At 45.4% G+C, this 14,310-nt stretch overlaps 1 protein-coding gene across 5 annotated transcripts in view; it reads right to left on the bottom strand.

Moving 5' to 3' along the window:
• HECTD4 (HECT domain E3 ubiquitin protein ligase 4) overlaps positions 1-14,310 on the bottom strand; it is a 1,724,100-nt gene that overhangs the window by 206,973 nt on the left and 1,502,817 nt on the right. For 4 of the 5 annotated variants that reach the window (XM_069214810.1, XM_069214812.1, XM_069214811.1 and 1 more), the window contains one exon: positions 2,820-2,966. In XM_069214810.1, coding sequence (XP_069070911.1) covers positions 2,820-2,966 — 147 coding nt within the window. Of the gene's footprint in view, positions 1-2,819; positions 2,967-14,310 lie in introns of those variants that run through there. The other variant, XR_011199486.1, reaches the window with a different exon arrangement.

Genomic DNA, 14,310 nt, shown 5'->3' with positions numbered 1-14,310 from the left:
AAAAGGGCACAAGGCAAGGATGTCCACTGTCCCCTATGACATGTGCATTGTCTCTTGGGTCCCTGGCTGCTAGGGTCAGGCAGGACCCCTCATATGGGGCATTCCATTGAGTTGGGAGTAGGATGAAAGAATATCCCTTTACGCAGATAATATCCTGCTGTACATGACACGGCTGGAACTCTCAACTGATTGGATCCTACAAATGTTTAGAATATTTGGAGACCACTTTGGGTACCGCATTAACTGGGAGAAGTCTCTCATATTCCGGATGGTGGGGCAGGGGGAAGGGGAACAGCTTTGGTAGCCAACAAGGTATATGGTCCCGATGGTGCTAAACAGTTTCAAATAACTGGGCATCTATGTTACCAGAGAACCCCAAGAATTTCTGGATAGGAACTTACTCCCGCAACTAAAGCAATTTTGTTGTGATGCTCCTCACTGGCGGGCATTCAAGCTCTTCTTAATGGAACGAGCACAATTTTTCGAAACAATGACTCTCCAGCAATTACTCTACATTTTACAGAATACACCCTATAGGATCCTTTCAGATTTTCTCCAAAAACTAAACCAGAAACTACGTCTACTGTTCTGGGATGGAGGTACCTCACGTATAGCTCTACATAAATCGCAGAGGGGAGTATACGAGAGAGGATTAGCGGTTCTGGACATATTGCAGTGCTACTGGGCTTTCCAATTAGTGCTGGCCAATGAATGGGCATTTGCTGATCAGGCAGAACCTATCTAGCGCATAGAAAGAATGGCTATGGGCACTAGAGGTTTTCCTGCCTGGCTGGAACAGACCTTGACCTCCCACACCCAGTTGGTGGTGCAGGCATGGAGAGAGGCTGCCGATCACTTGGGCAGGTTAACGGAATTAACCCAGTTATGGGATTGTGATATGCTAAGAGAGGTGGGAGGCCTTAAAGGTTTTACAAAATGAGCACTGATTGGTCTCTGACACTTGGACGATCTATGGAGAGACCAGGCATCTATAACATTCAAGACTCTTCAAGAGGAGTTTGAAATGAGAGATTCAGAGAGGTTCCATCACTTGCAATTGGGCCACATGCTGAGATGCTATATCTCAGAGGGATAGCAGTTGCCTCCAGTGGCTTGCAATCAGATCCCCTGACAAATAATGCCATCTCCCTTATCTACAGGAAACAAATGGGTAACTCTCCAGACCCACTGGTAAACCTGAGGGTAGCATGGGAACAGGAAGTAAGAGCACTTGAGGATGATGACTGGGGTGAGTCAATACAGACTCCCAGGGAAGTTGCCATACAAACCCGTTTTAGACTAGCCCAATTAAAGATTCCACTCAGAATATACTATTCCCGAACACTTCTACACCAAATGGGAAGAGCAGCTACCTCTCTATGTCTAAAGGAGTGCAGAAACGAGGGGACTTTCTTCCATATATTATAGGGATGCCCAAAAATCCAAAACTTCTGGGAGGGGTGACATGCATTATGGACTAGAAGTCCCATTGGAGGCTAAATGGATCCTCCTCAATATTGCAAGTGAGGTGCAGTACCCCAGGTACCAAAGGATCTGGCAGGTGTGGGCAGTGGCCATGGCAAAACGTAATATTGCATGGGCATGAGGGGTCCCATTTCCACTGCACGTTAATGATTGGGAGGCGGATCTTGATTGATGCCAAAGGGCTGAACACGCAGTATACCTCAGCAGGGGCTGTCTGCGCAAAAGGGAAAAGGTGTGGGGTGGATGGAACTATTGGGGCATGTGAACAAGGGAAAACGTGTGATAGTTAAAATGTGCTCTACATGTGTCTCTTGATCCTCTGAGGGAAACTGTGTGCCAAGGGACTGTATGTACCATGTTGATGTTTACACCCATCGTACAAAAGTTGTTTTCTATGTCATATGATGAACAATAACTTGTAGTGTTTGATGAAGTACACTGATGCTTGAGCAATACTTTAATAAAACGTTTACAAAAAAATGAATTAAAAACAACAACGACTGCCTTTGATGGTCAAGTGATGCAAGAGGAAGATGTACCTGCCACCCTGGCTTTAATAAATTAACTACCATTCTTGTCTGTGAAGAGGCCCTTGGGGCTTGGAGGGCACTTACCACCCTAGTGTTGGCAGGCACTACTCTGTATCGCGCCTCATGAGCAGAAGGAGAAAACACAAATAGACACCTGGTTACAAGAGATAGGGATCATTTGGTTGATTCCATGCCAAAGGCATGTTGGCAGTGACAGTTTGTGAGAAATCTTGGCGGTAGGATAAAACTGCCTCACTAAGACTGGCAAATAAGGTGCAGGGGTTCTGGTACAAAAGTCCACCAAGTACCTTCTTGCAACTCACTTATTGTGGCTGACCCGCAATAAAAATATATGTGCTAATACACAAGAAAACATACAGTGTAATGAATAAGCCGGAGTGTTGATTGATATGCAAGTCTTTCATTAATACTTCTCCAGCCAGCTTTATTATTATGACATAATGATGAAGGATACATTTCTGTCCTGCTCACAGGAAGTACTTCTAATCCACTGGCATCATGCTCCAATAATGATATTTAATGGGTCAAGCTTTACACACAGCAAAAAGCAAAAGGTGAAATGCTGCAAAATAATATTCTTTTATGAGTGTTTTCCTGAAATCTGTTTTCCAGTCAAATAAACCTTGTGTACATTTTGTCTTTTTCACAGAAAAAACCCCAAATATGGTTCCACGCCATTCATTGTTACTTCAACAAAAAATTGTGTGTCATCAAATCCCTAGCAAGCTTTTTCAGGGCATGAAAAACAACATCTAAACATATTTTTGGGTACACAACACTAACCTTTGGCTTCTTGCAATAATGAAGCAATACTTTGCAGGAACATGTCAGTTTGCCGCAGCTCCACCAATGGCAGGAAGAAAGTCTCTAGCGTTGTGTTAAGAGACTGAAGCAGTGCAAAACGGAGTCGTAAACTTTCAATGGGAACATCTACAAATGTAAAAAGCAAATGAGAACAGTACAATGCACAAAAGAAATGTAACGTTTTAAAAGTTATCGTACAAACAGTTTTGCAAGATAAACATAGCATTCTATTAATGACAAGCATTGGTACTTTGAAAAACATGTTATACTTGTCCAGATAGCAGCACTGTAAGGACCATTATGCTGCATTTGCAACAACGATCAACATGTGAAGAAAGAGATCCCTATTTAACTATGGATCATTTCCATGTTTCCAAACACTGATGTACGTTTTCTAGGTATTTATCATTGTTTTTAAATTTTTCAGTAAAGATCAAATAACCAGAGTTTGCCAATGATTTGTTTAATAAAAAAAAAAAAAAGCAACCCTTTAAGTTAAGAAGTATTTAATCTTAAACATGACTGTTAACGCAATCACATTAAACATATCATGTACTCCGTCACCCAAGTGCATATCACTCGTCATAACATTTTGAGCCACACTGTAGGAAAATGGCTCCCTGTTGCAGTTACCACCCACTTTTTGCCTGATATTGATGCTGACTTCACTGAGAAGTGTGCTGGGATCCTGCTAACCAGGACCTAGCACCAGTGTTCTTTCACTAAAAATGTACCTTTGTTTCCACAATTGGCACACCCCTGGCACACAGATAAGTCCCTTGTAAAAGGTACCCGTGGTACCAAGAGCCCTGTGACCAGGGAAGGTCCCTAAGGGCTGCAGCATGTGTTATGCCACCCAAGGGACCCTTCACCTAACACATGCACACTGCCATTGCAGATTGTGTGTGTTGGTGGGGAGAAAAAGGCAAAGTCGACAGGGCATCCTCCTCAGGATGTCATGCACACAAAATACTGCCTGTGGCATAGGTAAGTCACCCCTCTAGCAGTCCTTACAAGCCTTAAGGCAGGGTGCACTATACCACAGGTGAGGGCATAGCTGCATGAGCAATATGCCCCTACAGTGTCTAAGTCTATTCTTAGACATCGTAAGTACAGTGTGGCCATATTAAGTATATGGTCTGGGAGTTTGCCAAAATGAACTCCACAGCTCCATAATGGCTACACTAATACTGGCAAGTTTGGTATCAAATGTCTCAGAATAAAAAACCCACACTGATACTAGTGTTGGATTCATTACAAAATGCACACAGAGGGCATCTTAGAAGATGCCCCCTGTATTTTACACAATCCTTCACTGCAGGACTGATTGGTCTGTGCCAGCCTGCCACTGAGACGTGTTTCTGCCCCCCTGGGATGAGAGCCTTTGTGCTCTCTGAGGACAGAAACAAAGCCTGCACTGGGTGGAGGTGCTTCTCACTTCCCCCTGCAGGAACTGTAACACCTGGCGGTGAGCCTCAAAGGCTCCTGCCTTTTGTTACAGCACCACAGGGCATCCCAGCTAGTGGAGATGCCCGCCCCTCCGGCCACTGCCCCCACTTTTGGTGGCAAGGCTGGAGGAGATAATGAGAAAAAACAAGGAGGAGCCACCCACCAGTCAGGACAGCCCCTAAGGTGCCCTGAGCTGAGGAGACCCCTGCCTTTAGAAATCCTCCCATCTTGGTTTTGGAGGATTCCCCCAATAGTAATAGGGATGTGCCCCCCTCCCCTCAGGGGGGAGGCACAAAGAAGGTGTAGCCACCCTCCAGGACAGTAGCCATTGGCTACTGCCCCCAGACATAGAAACACCCCTAAATTTAGTATTTAGGGGCGACCCTGAACCCAGGAAATCAGATTCCTTCAATCCACACAAAGGAGAAGGACTGCTGACCTGAAAGCCCCGCAGAGACAACTGAGACGGCAACTGACTTGGCCCAAGCCCTACCGGCCTGTCTCCAAGAAGGACCAAGAAACGCCAGAGAACAGCGGCACTGTTCACCAGCTGCAACATTTTTGCAACTTTGAAACAACTTTGAAAGAACTCTCCCTTCCCGCCGGAAGCGTGAGACTTCTCACTCTGCACCCGACCCCCCTGGCTCGAGCTCCAGGGAACAAACACTGCAGAGAGGACTCCCGGGCGACTGTGACGACGTGAGTAACCCGAGTCGACCCCCCTGTCCCCCCACAGCAACACCTGCAGAGAGGATCCAGAGGCTCACCCTGACCGCGACAGCGTGGTAACAAGGAACCCGACACCTGGACCAAGCATTGCACCCGTAGCCCCAAACGAACCTCCAGTGCAGGAGTGACCAGCAGGTGGCCCTCTTCCTGGCCTGAGAAGCCCCCCCTGTGTCTTGCCTGCATCGCCTAAGTGACCCCCGGGTCCCTCCATTGCTTCCTGTAGCAAACCCGACGCCTACTTAGCATACTGCACCCGGCCGCCCCTATGCCACTAAGGGTGTGTTTTGTGTGCCTGTTTGTGTCCCCCACAGTGCTCTACAAAACCCCTTTGGTCTGCTCCCCGAGAACACAGGTACTTACCTGCCAGCAGACCGGAACCGGAGCACCCCTGTTCTCCATAGGTGCCTATGAGTTTAGGGCCCTCCTTTGACCTCTGCACCTGACCGGCCCTGTGTTGCTGGTGCGGTGACTTTGGGGTTGCCTTGAACCACCAACGGTGGGCTGCCTATGCCCAGGAGACTGACTGTGTAAGTGCTTTACTTACCTGAGAAACTTAACAAAACTTACCTACCCCAGGAACTGTTGATTTGTACACTGTGTCCACTTTTAAAATAGCTTATTGCCATTTTAACCTATACTGTGTATACTACTGCTCTAATTCAAAGTTCCATACTTACATGTGTGAAGTACCTCGCATGTTATATACTTACCTCAAATCTTGAATCTTGTGGTTCTGAAATAAATTAAGAAAATATATTTTTCTATATAAAAACTATTGGCCAGGAGTTAAGTCCTTGAGTGTGTGTTCCTCATTTATTACCTGTGTGTGTACAACATATGCTTAACACTACCCTCTGATAAGTCTACTGCTCGACCACACTACCACAAAATTGAGCATTATTATTATCTAATTTGCCACTATCAACCTCTAAGGGAAACCCTTGGACTCTGTGCACACTATCTCTCACTTTGAGATAATATATACAGAGCCAACTTCCTACACACACGTATTAGGCACATCTCACACTATCTGTGCCCTGGTCAGGCCCCCTGTGCCACACTTTTAATTGAAAAAATGAGTTTATATTCATAAAATAGGGTATCGCCAAATGACCCTTGCAGGCAAATATTTAAAATTTAGTGTGTATCAATTTCCCCTCTTCTATGGGACCAAGATTTAACAATGAAATCACTCCATCTGAAGGTAAGCAGGCGCTGTTAAACCTGTCCCTTAACTGCACATTGTTGTGTCTCAAGGTTTCCCGGACTGCAAAAGTTTTTTTTTGTTTTTAATACACTCTTCAAAGATATGTCAATGTCGAGATTCCATTTAGTGGATTGTAAGTCTTTTTTATTGAGGTCTGCCTTAGGACTACTGGGAAACTGACAGGCTGCATTTATAACAACAGGAATTCATGTAATAAAATGTATTTATAATGAAAGGTTTCTGGGTTTGTGTATTGCATAGAGAAGTTGTTTCCTTGACATTTCTTGGAGAAAAAATGGGACACTACACAATTTCTTTACCTTGAGACGATGGAAGATACACCGCTAAGAAGCACATCAGCTCTGTTAAAAACACCAAGAGTGACAACTCTCTCTGACTGGTTCCACTCTTTTGAGTGCAGAATCGAGCAAACAATCTCTCATGGACACTGATGTGGAAAACTATGGCCCTAAAATGGGGAACAGCCCTGAACTCTAATATCTGTTCACAGAGCAGGGAGGATGGCTGAGTTGGTAGGGAATCTGCAGCTAGACAGAGTCTCTACCAGATAAGGCATTACTGAAGGTAAGTAACTTGTTCATCTGAGAGACTTCTAGCCATATATACCACAGAATAAATACCCAAGCAATACTCTACCGGAGGTGGGTCTGCAAACATGATGTAAACTAGAAAGTCATGTAGGAGAGGACTGGCAAAGTGCCCATCCCGACTGTCAAGGCTGTAGTGTTTGGTGAATGTGTGCAGCGAGGCCCACAGTGCTGCCTGGCAGAGGTCCAGGACCAGAACTAAGCAGGCTAACACAGTGGTCAAAGCCTTTGCTCTGATGGAATGAGCACGCCTCCAGGGGCTGTTTCTAGGCCAATGTGTGGCAGATCTTAATGCCGAGTACAATTCCTCAGGAGATGGATCGTTTCTTAACGGCTTTCCCTTTCAATGCCCCGACATATCCCATAAAGAGTTGATCATCCACTCAGAAAGGTTTTGTGCTGTCAAGGTAGAATGACAACGCTCTTTTTGGGTCCAGCCAGTGGAGTATCTCCTCTTCTTTAGGGGGTTGAGGCAGAGAGTTAAAGGTAGGCAAAGTGATGGACTGGCAAACGTGGAACAGGGTGACTACTTTCAGCAGGAAGGACACTAGAGTTCAAAGGACTAGCTTATCTGGGATGAAAGACACATATGGAGGCTGGGATGACAGTGTCTGCAGTTCACTAAACCTCTGGGCAAATGTTATTGCCACCAGAAATGCCATTTTGATGATGAACAGCCTAAAAGGGCAGGTATGAAGCGGCTCAAAGATGGCACCCTTCAGATAAGTAAGAACCAAATTCAGGTCCCTCTGAGACAGGACATAAATGGAGGTGGTAGAAACATGTGCTGGTGAACTTTAAGAAACCTAATAATAACGGACCTGAAGGGGGTAGGTTGATCTGGCAGAAAGTGGAGATGGCAGATACGTAACCCATTGACATGCCCAAATGTAGGAAAGCATGCTTTTGACATGGTTAGCCTACACTTTTTGCCTGGTTTCTGATGTGGCTTTGACTGGTAGTGTACTGGGTCCTGCTAACCAGATCTCCAGTGCCGGATCCGTTTTGCACAATTGGCAAACATTTTAGCTAACACTATAAGTTAAAAGTAAACTGTACCTCTGGTAACTATAGCCTGAGGTAGTAAGGTCCCTAGGGCTGCAGCACCAGTTGTGCCACCCCCAGGAACTCCTCAACAAACCCACATAGTGCTGCCATTGCAGACTGTGTGTGTTGGTGCAGGCTAAACTGAAAACACGACCTGTTAGACACCCCTGTGTGCCTTGTACCCTATCACTGCACATGCCAGGTGTAAGTCACCCCTAAGGCAGGGTGCATCAAGGCACGTGAGGGCATAGATGCACGAGCAGATATACCCCTACTATGTCTCTGTCAATTCTGAGACAGTAAGTAAACAGAGAAGCCATTTTAAATGCATGTGCTGAACACTGGTCATTACGAGTTCCACCAGCACATGATGGCTTCTCTGAATTCTAGGATGTCTGATATCAAACATCTCAGAATAATAAACCTTCACTGACCCCAGTGAAGGATTTATTGATAAATGCACACAGAGTGCATCTTGGAGGTGCTCTCTGAAAACCTACCAGCTACTAGTGTGCTGACTGACTGGTCCTGACCAGTTCAGCCACCACAGACACATTTCTGGCCCCCAAGGTGAGAGCCAGTGCTCTTAAGCACCTGAGAGAAAAGCCTGCACTGGGCAGAGGTGTTACCACCTCACCCAGGCAGGATGGACATTCCGGGCGGGAAGCTTCAAAGGCCTTCCCACCCTATTAATGCGACCCAGGTCTCTCCAAATGGCAGAGATGATCAACCACCTCTGTCCTGACCCTATTTTTAGAGGCAGCACAGGCGGAAATATTAGACAGATTAGGAGGTGTGCCCACTTCATGCCAGTCCCACACCCTGAAGTGGACGAGCTGAAGTGGACACTACTTTCCTCCATCGTGTTTGGAAGGCATAGGGTTAGGGTTATGCCCACTTCCCAGCAGATGTGATAATAAGAAGGGTGTAGTCACCCTAGAGCTGGGCAGCCCACTGGCTACTCGCTGTAATGCCACTAAATTGAGTATTTAGGTGGCACCCCGGAACCCTAGAATTCAGATCCTGATAACCTACGAAGACAAAGAGTTGCACCCGCAGAAGAAAGAAAAGAAGATGCCGCTGACCATGCCGGACTGCCTGCTGACCTCAAAGGGCTATGCCCAAGAAGACATCTCAGCTAGCCTTCAATAAAGACTCCAATCTCCCATGAGCAGCGCACCTGCTCTGCAACAAGAAACTCCATGGAAAAGATTCTGCAGCTGCTGGAACCCCAAAGACCAGACATCTGAAGTGACCACTGCACCCAAAGTCCATGACCAGAGATGAAGCCAAGTGACGGTGCCAATACAGGTCACCCGGGTGCCCGAAGACTGAGTCAAGTGTGGTCTCACTCATCTTGGACTCACCAGCTTATGCATGCAGGCCCCCTCTCCCACAGCCTTGTGGTGAGACAAAACCCGACACCTCCAGTAACCCCTGCACCCATCGACCCTGAGTCCATTTGAGGTGGATCACTGGGGTCAACGACGTCCCCAGCTCCTAATAGCTCTAGTCCGCCCTGGGCCCACCCCTGCTGGACTCCCCGACAACGCCTGGCAGCCTCAACACGCCAGACCCCCTGACCACAAGTGCTCCCGTATGAGAAAACCTGACGCCTAAAGACACCTCTGCATCTGTCAGCCCTGAGTGCAGGAGAAGAGGACCACAGGTGCACCTATGTCCCGAGGACCCCACGTCTACTACATACCTGATTGTTGTTCCTGACTGGCTTCCTAGCCAGAGCCTGCAGCCTGTTTGTCACAAGGTCCAACTCCCAAATAGAACCACTGGGCACCTGACGCCTTAATACCCCCTGCACCTGGCCACTCCAATGCTGTCCGGTGTGACCTGTTTGTGTGGTTCTTATCGGTGCCAAGTAGTTACCTTTGCTCTATGAGCTCGACCTTATAAGTCGTTGTTAACCCTGTGTTTACTCAACATTGTTTTTTCTCTATAGGATAACATTGCGAGAACTCTGAAAACTGCATTGTTGAGTTCTGAAACTGAAGTATTTATGCTTAAAAATCTACTTACCTGAATACAAAGCACTTGGGTTTAAAACATATATAAAAAGAATTATTTTACTAAATTGGTCTCAGATTTATTCTTTGAGTGTGTGTCTCATTTATTACCTCTGTGAGTACAACACATACTTAGCACTACCCTCAGATAAGCCTAATTGCTGGCCCACACTACCACTAAAGAGAGCATTAGTCCTATCTAGGTTTGCCTCTGCAATCCAATTGGGGATCCACTGTACTTCTTTTTAGTACACCATATAGAGAGCCAGCTTCCTACATTAATGGTCAGTCCTGGTGAGCGAGGACGAGGATAAACAACAAGACTTGGGAAAGGGGCAAGCACAAGGTCAACCTGTTTGGCTGTGCACCATCCCACAAAATTTTGTCAACGCTGGTGTGCACTTTCTTGGTGGAGGAACAGCAAGCTGCCAAGATAACATCACACACTTCGAGTGGAATGTCGAAAGCCATTAACGGTCACCGCTCAATCTCTACGCATTAAGGCGGAGCGTTGACAGGTTTGAGTGCAGAAACCTCCCCCTGCTGCTGCAACAGAAGATCCTCCTAAAAGGGCAGGCTGATCGGCGGACTGAGGATGGGGTGTTGGGTGCGGACATTGGGGGTCCCTTGGGGCGGGACAATGGTGGCAGTCTATTGCCCTGTTTACAAAAGCCCTTGTGCAGGGCTTGGACCAGGCCCCAAAGAGGACGTACATGAGTGCTTTGTTAAACAGGAGAAGTGGTTTGGATTGGGCAACACCTGGTTGAAGCACCTCCATCAAGACATTCATCTTGAGATCAACAGAGGGTAGCGTAAGGTCCAGGATATCAGCCGTCCTCCCCACCACCATTGCAAATGAGGCTTACTCCTCCATAGCAACAGTAGGAGGAGAGACCAAGCCCTAGCTCATAGGAATTGGGTTCAAGCTCAGGCCTGGAGAGAATATCTCCAGTCGACACTGGTGTCAGTGTCTCAAAAGGTCTTTGACAAAAGATTGAAAAAGGTCAGTCATAAAGGGACTGGGGGTTACTCTTCTCCGGATCTGCACTCACTGGCACTAGCATCAGCGGGCTGCCATGGCGCCTACACCTGCACTGTGCATGTATTTTCTGCCGTGGATGACGCAGACGAAGCCACGTGAAGCCAAACGAGGGCACCTACCGGCGCAAATGGGTACTGCTCAAAAAATCCAGTCTGATGCTTGGGGATAATTCTAAGGTAAGGAATCTGTGGCTAGAAGTCTCTATCAGTTATATCTACTTTCAGGTGATATAATAAACCAAATTGCTAATAAGCTTTAATTTAATCATCTAAAAATGAAAATCCAAGCAGCTGCGCTCAGTCTGACTTGCGTAAATCAAGAGAACTAATTGTACAGATCATATGTAACCAACAAATGTACTGTTAGGCTACTGCTGTGATGTAATGTATTGCACTTTTAGCCTGCATCCCTTCTACGCAGAAAAGTCAAAGCCGCTGCTACCAATTAGGATGGTTGGATGCTCAAAAGTTTATAAAGTAGGTTACCAGTAAAAGTGATTTCTGACTTTGAGTACTAATACCAATGTCCAACAGACAGGCTATCTCATGTGTATCACTTTGGTCTCGAAGTCAGAGATAATGATCCATAGGAACTCTAGATGAGTTAGAAAAGCTATCTATGGGTATTATCAAGAATCCTAGGTAATGATATCTGCAGTTAGTTGGAGGAAAGTGAGGAAGATTTCACTACAGCAGCAGAATCATCCCAGAGGCATTACACTGGATTCAGCCAATATTATATCAGCAATGGGTACTAGGTGGCACCAGAACAACTACATTCGTAGAACTGTCAACATAGTTCTATAACAGCACCACTCCATGCCCATGAGGTCATTTCCACCTATTGCCAAGAAAATACAAAATATTGAGTAAAGCATTAAAGAAAGAAAACATCCAGCAGTGCTCAGAAATATGAGGTGTGCAGGTGATGATGAATCTGGAGCAAGATCGAGTGTCAATCAGAAAACTCCCATATCTGATCAGAGGTGGGCTTCAATGCACAATAAGCAGACGTGCAGAGGTAGCCTAAGGCAAACAGTGTTGTAGAACTGCTTGTGCAAATCTGGCCTGAGCTTGAGCATCCACCACCAGCAAGTAGTACTTACTGAAGTGATGGGTCAAAGCCATAGTAGCTGTCTCTCAAATATTCATGGGGACAACAAGTCTTATCAGGGGCTATGTTGCAGTAATGTCCCTAGTGGAAAGCACAAGGGAGAACTATGGAACCAACTTTGTAAAAAAGAATACCCATGCTTTCTGCCAGGGACAAGGTAATAGCAACCAAAAATCTAGTCTTTAATCTGAGGTGCTTAACATCGCAGAACTGCATGGGACCACACAAAGCACCCACCAGGAATGACAGAAACAAATTTGAGTTGCAAACTTGTTAGGTACCTAAAATGTGAACCACTAATCCATGGAGCCTTGCAAGTTTGATACTACAGCTATGCAACTTTTCACAGCTGTCAGGACAGTCCTCTGTGTAACTCAAGGACAACAAATATCACTGTTGTCCACAGACCACAGAACCTACATGTTAGAACTTCACACTACTCCATCTCGGGATCTCAGTTACATAGACATAATGAGGCTATAACTGGGGGTGTCTTTGATGCATACGTTCAATGTACAGTTATTCACACATCCACAACCCCAAAAGAAGAGTACATTCAAAGACCTGAAGTAAGGGCTTAGTTTCACTGGTAAATTGATGGTCAACTGATATATTCTGTAGACAGAAAACATTTTTGGCAAGTGCAATTTATTGACAGTGTTTACACAAATAATTGTGTTGGAACTACAAATCCAATAAGGCTGATAATGACATTCGTCTTGGAACTTGTGCATTAAAAAGGAAGTTAACCCTTCCTTGTTTGCTTGGTTCCAGTAAAGGCAGTTGCTTTTTGACTACATGCTGAGATCTTTGAAGCAGAAGTCATGACTTTGTGAGAGAGCAAAAGGATTCAGATGTTTATGCAATCCTGGTAAAGGTGTCTGAGACGAACTCTTCTTATTTTTATGTTTCAGATAGTCCAAATCTAAACCGTAAAGTTTAATTTAGGTTTGGATAGGTGTTTAGAAGACACTATTTAATGACATTGATCATCTTCAAGTTGAGAGGATAATCTATCATTGATCACGAAAATTCTGAATAGTATGTTTTGTAACTATACAGAAGGGAGTACTGAATTGCATCTTCAAGTGGAAAGGATACTTTTTCAGAAAGCAAGCTACATTCTTCTGGAAAATTGAAGCTTATGGCTTTATTGGTTACTACCACTGTAATGATTTGTTTTCAAGCAAAACTTTGAAATTTAAAGACATTCATTCTTTGTATGCTGAAAAATCTGGTTCTTTTTGTGTTTAGAGTAACAAACTCAGAGACAGATTGTTACTTGTAGGATAATGAAACAGAACTGCAAGATAAACAGCACTGATCATGAACCCACAGAGACTTAGGGGGTTATTACAACTTTGGAGGTGGTGTTAATCCGTCCCAAAAGTGACGGTAAAGTGACGGATATACCACCAGCCGTATTACGAGTCCATTATATCCTATGGAACTCGTAATACGACTGGTGGTATATCCGTCACTTTACCGTCACTTTTGGGACGGATTAACACCTCCTCCAAAGTTGTAATAACCCCCCTAGTGTTAGGTAGGCTATGATGAATGCTGACAGAAAAGCTCATCATCAGTGAGGGGGCAACACACAACAGACATCGCAAGATGATCTACCAGTCTGTATGGGATGTATTCACTTGCATCAAGGCAGAGAAGCTCCAAAAGTAATCATCTCCAAGTCAGATTTAGAGGTGCTCTTCAATGCATAAGGATTCTGATTTCTGATCTGGATAATGGCTTGGCTATCCAACTCCTCCAATGAGAGTCAGGGGATTCCTGTAATATAGTCAGTTAAGCTGACGTTAAAACAAGCAGTCACTAGTAATGAGTTGTGCATACCGTACCCCGGACAATACTCAGACAACTAAAGACCATGCCCAAAAAATTAGCATTAGGTCGCAGCCAGTGGATCTGCATTACCAACAAAGATAATTTGTGCCTAGATATGCCATGTGTAGTTTGGAATGAGATCATTAACAGCTGTGTATTAAAATAGGTATACGTCAGGTGTGGTTCCCCCACCTCCCTATCCTGGATCTCAAGCAAAGAAGCCCATTCTTCATCAGTGGACTTGTGAAGTGCACTAATCATAGGTGAAAATATCCAGGCGCTATTGCAGCTGTGTTAGTCACAGATGAACAGCCTCGACTTGAGACCTCTTCTAAACTCCTAAATGGAGGGAGGCTGTTCCAGGCCTTTGCTGCTAGATAAGAGAAGGAGCGGCCACCATAGGTGCAGCGGG

This window comes from Pleurodeles waltl, chromosome 11 (assembly GCF_031143425.1).
Source record: "Pleurodeles waltl isolate 20211129_DDA chromosome 11, aPleWal1.hap1.20221129, whole genome shotgun sequence".
In the NCBI taxonomy this organism is placed as follows: domain Eukaryota; kingdom Metazoa; phylum Chordata; class Amphibia; order Caudata; family Salamandridae; genus Pleurodeles; species Pleurodeles waltl.
The sequence above is the reverse complement of the archived record's forward strand: the minus strand, read 5'-3'. Positions and strand labels throughout refer to the sequence as shown.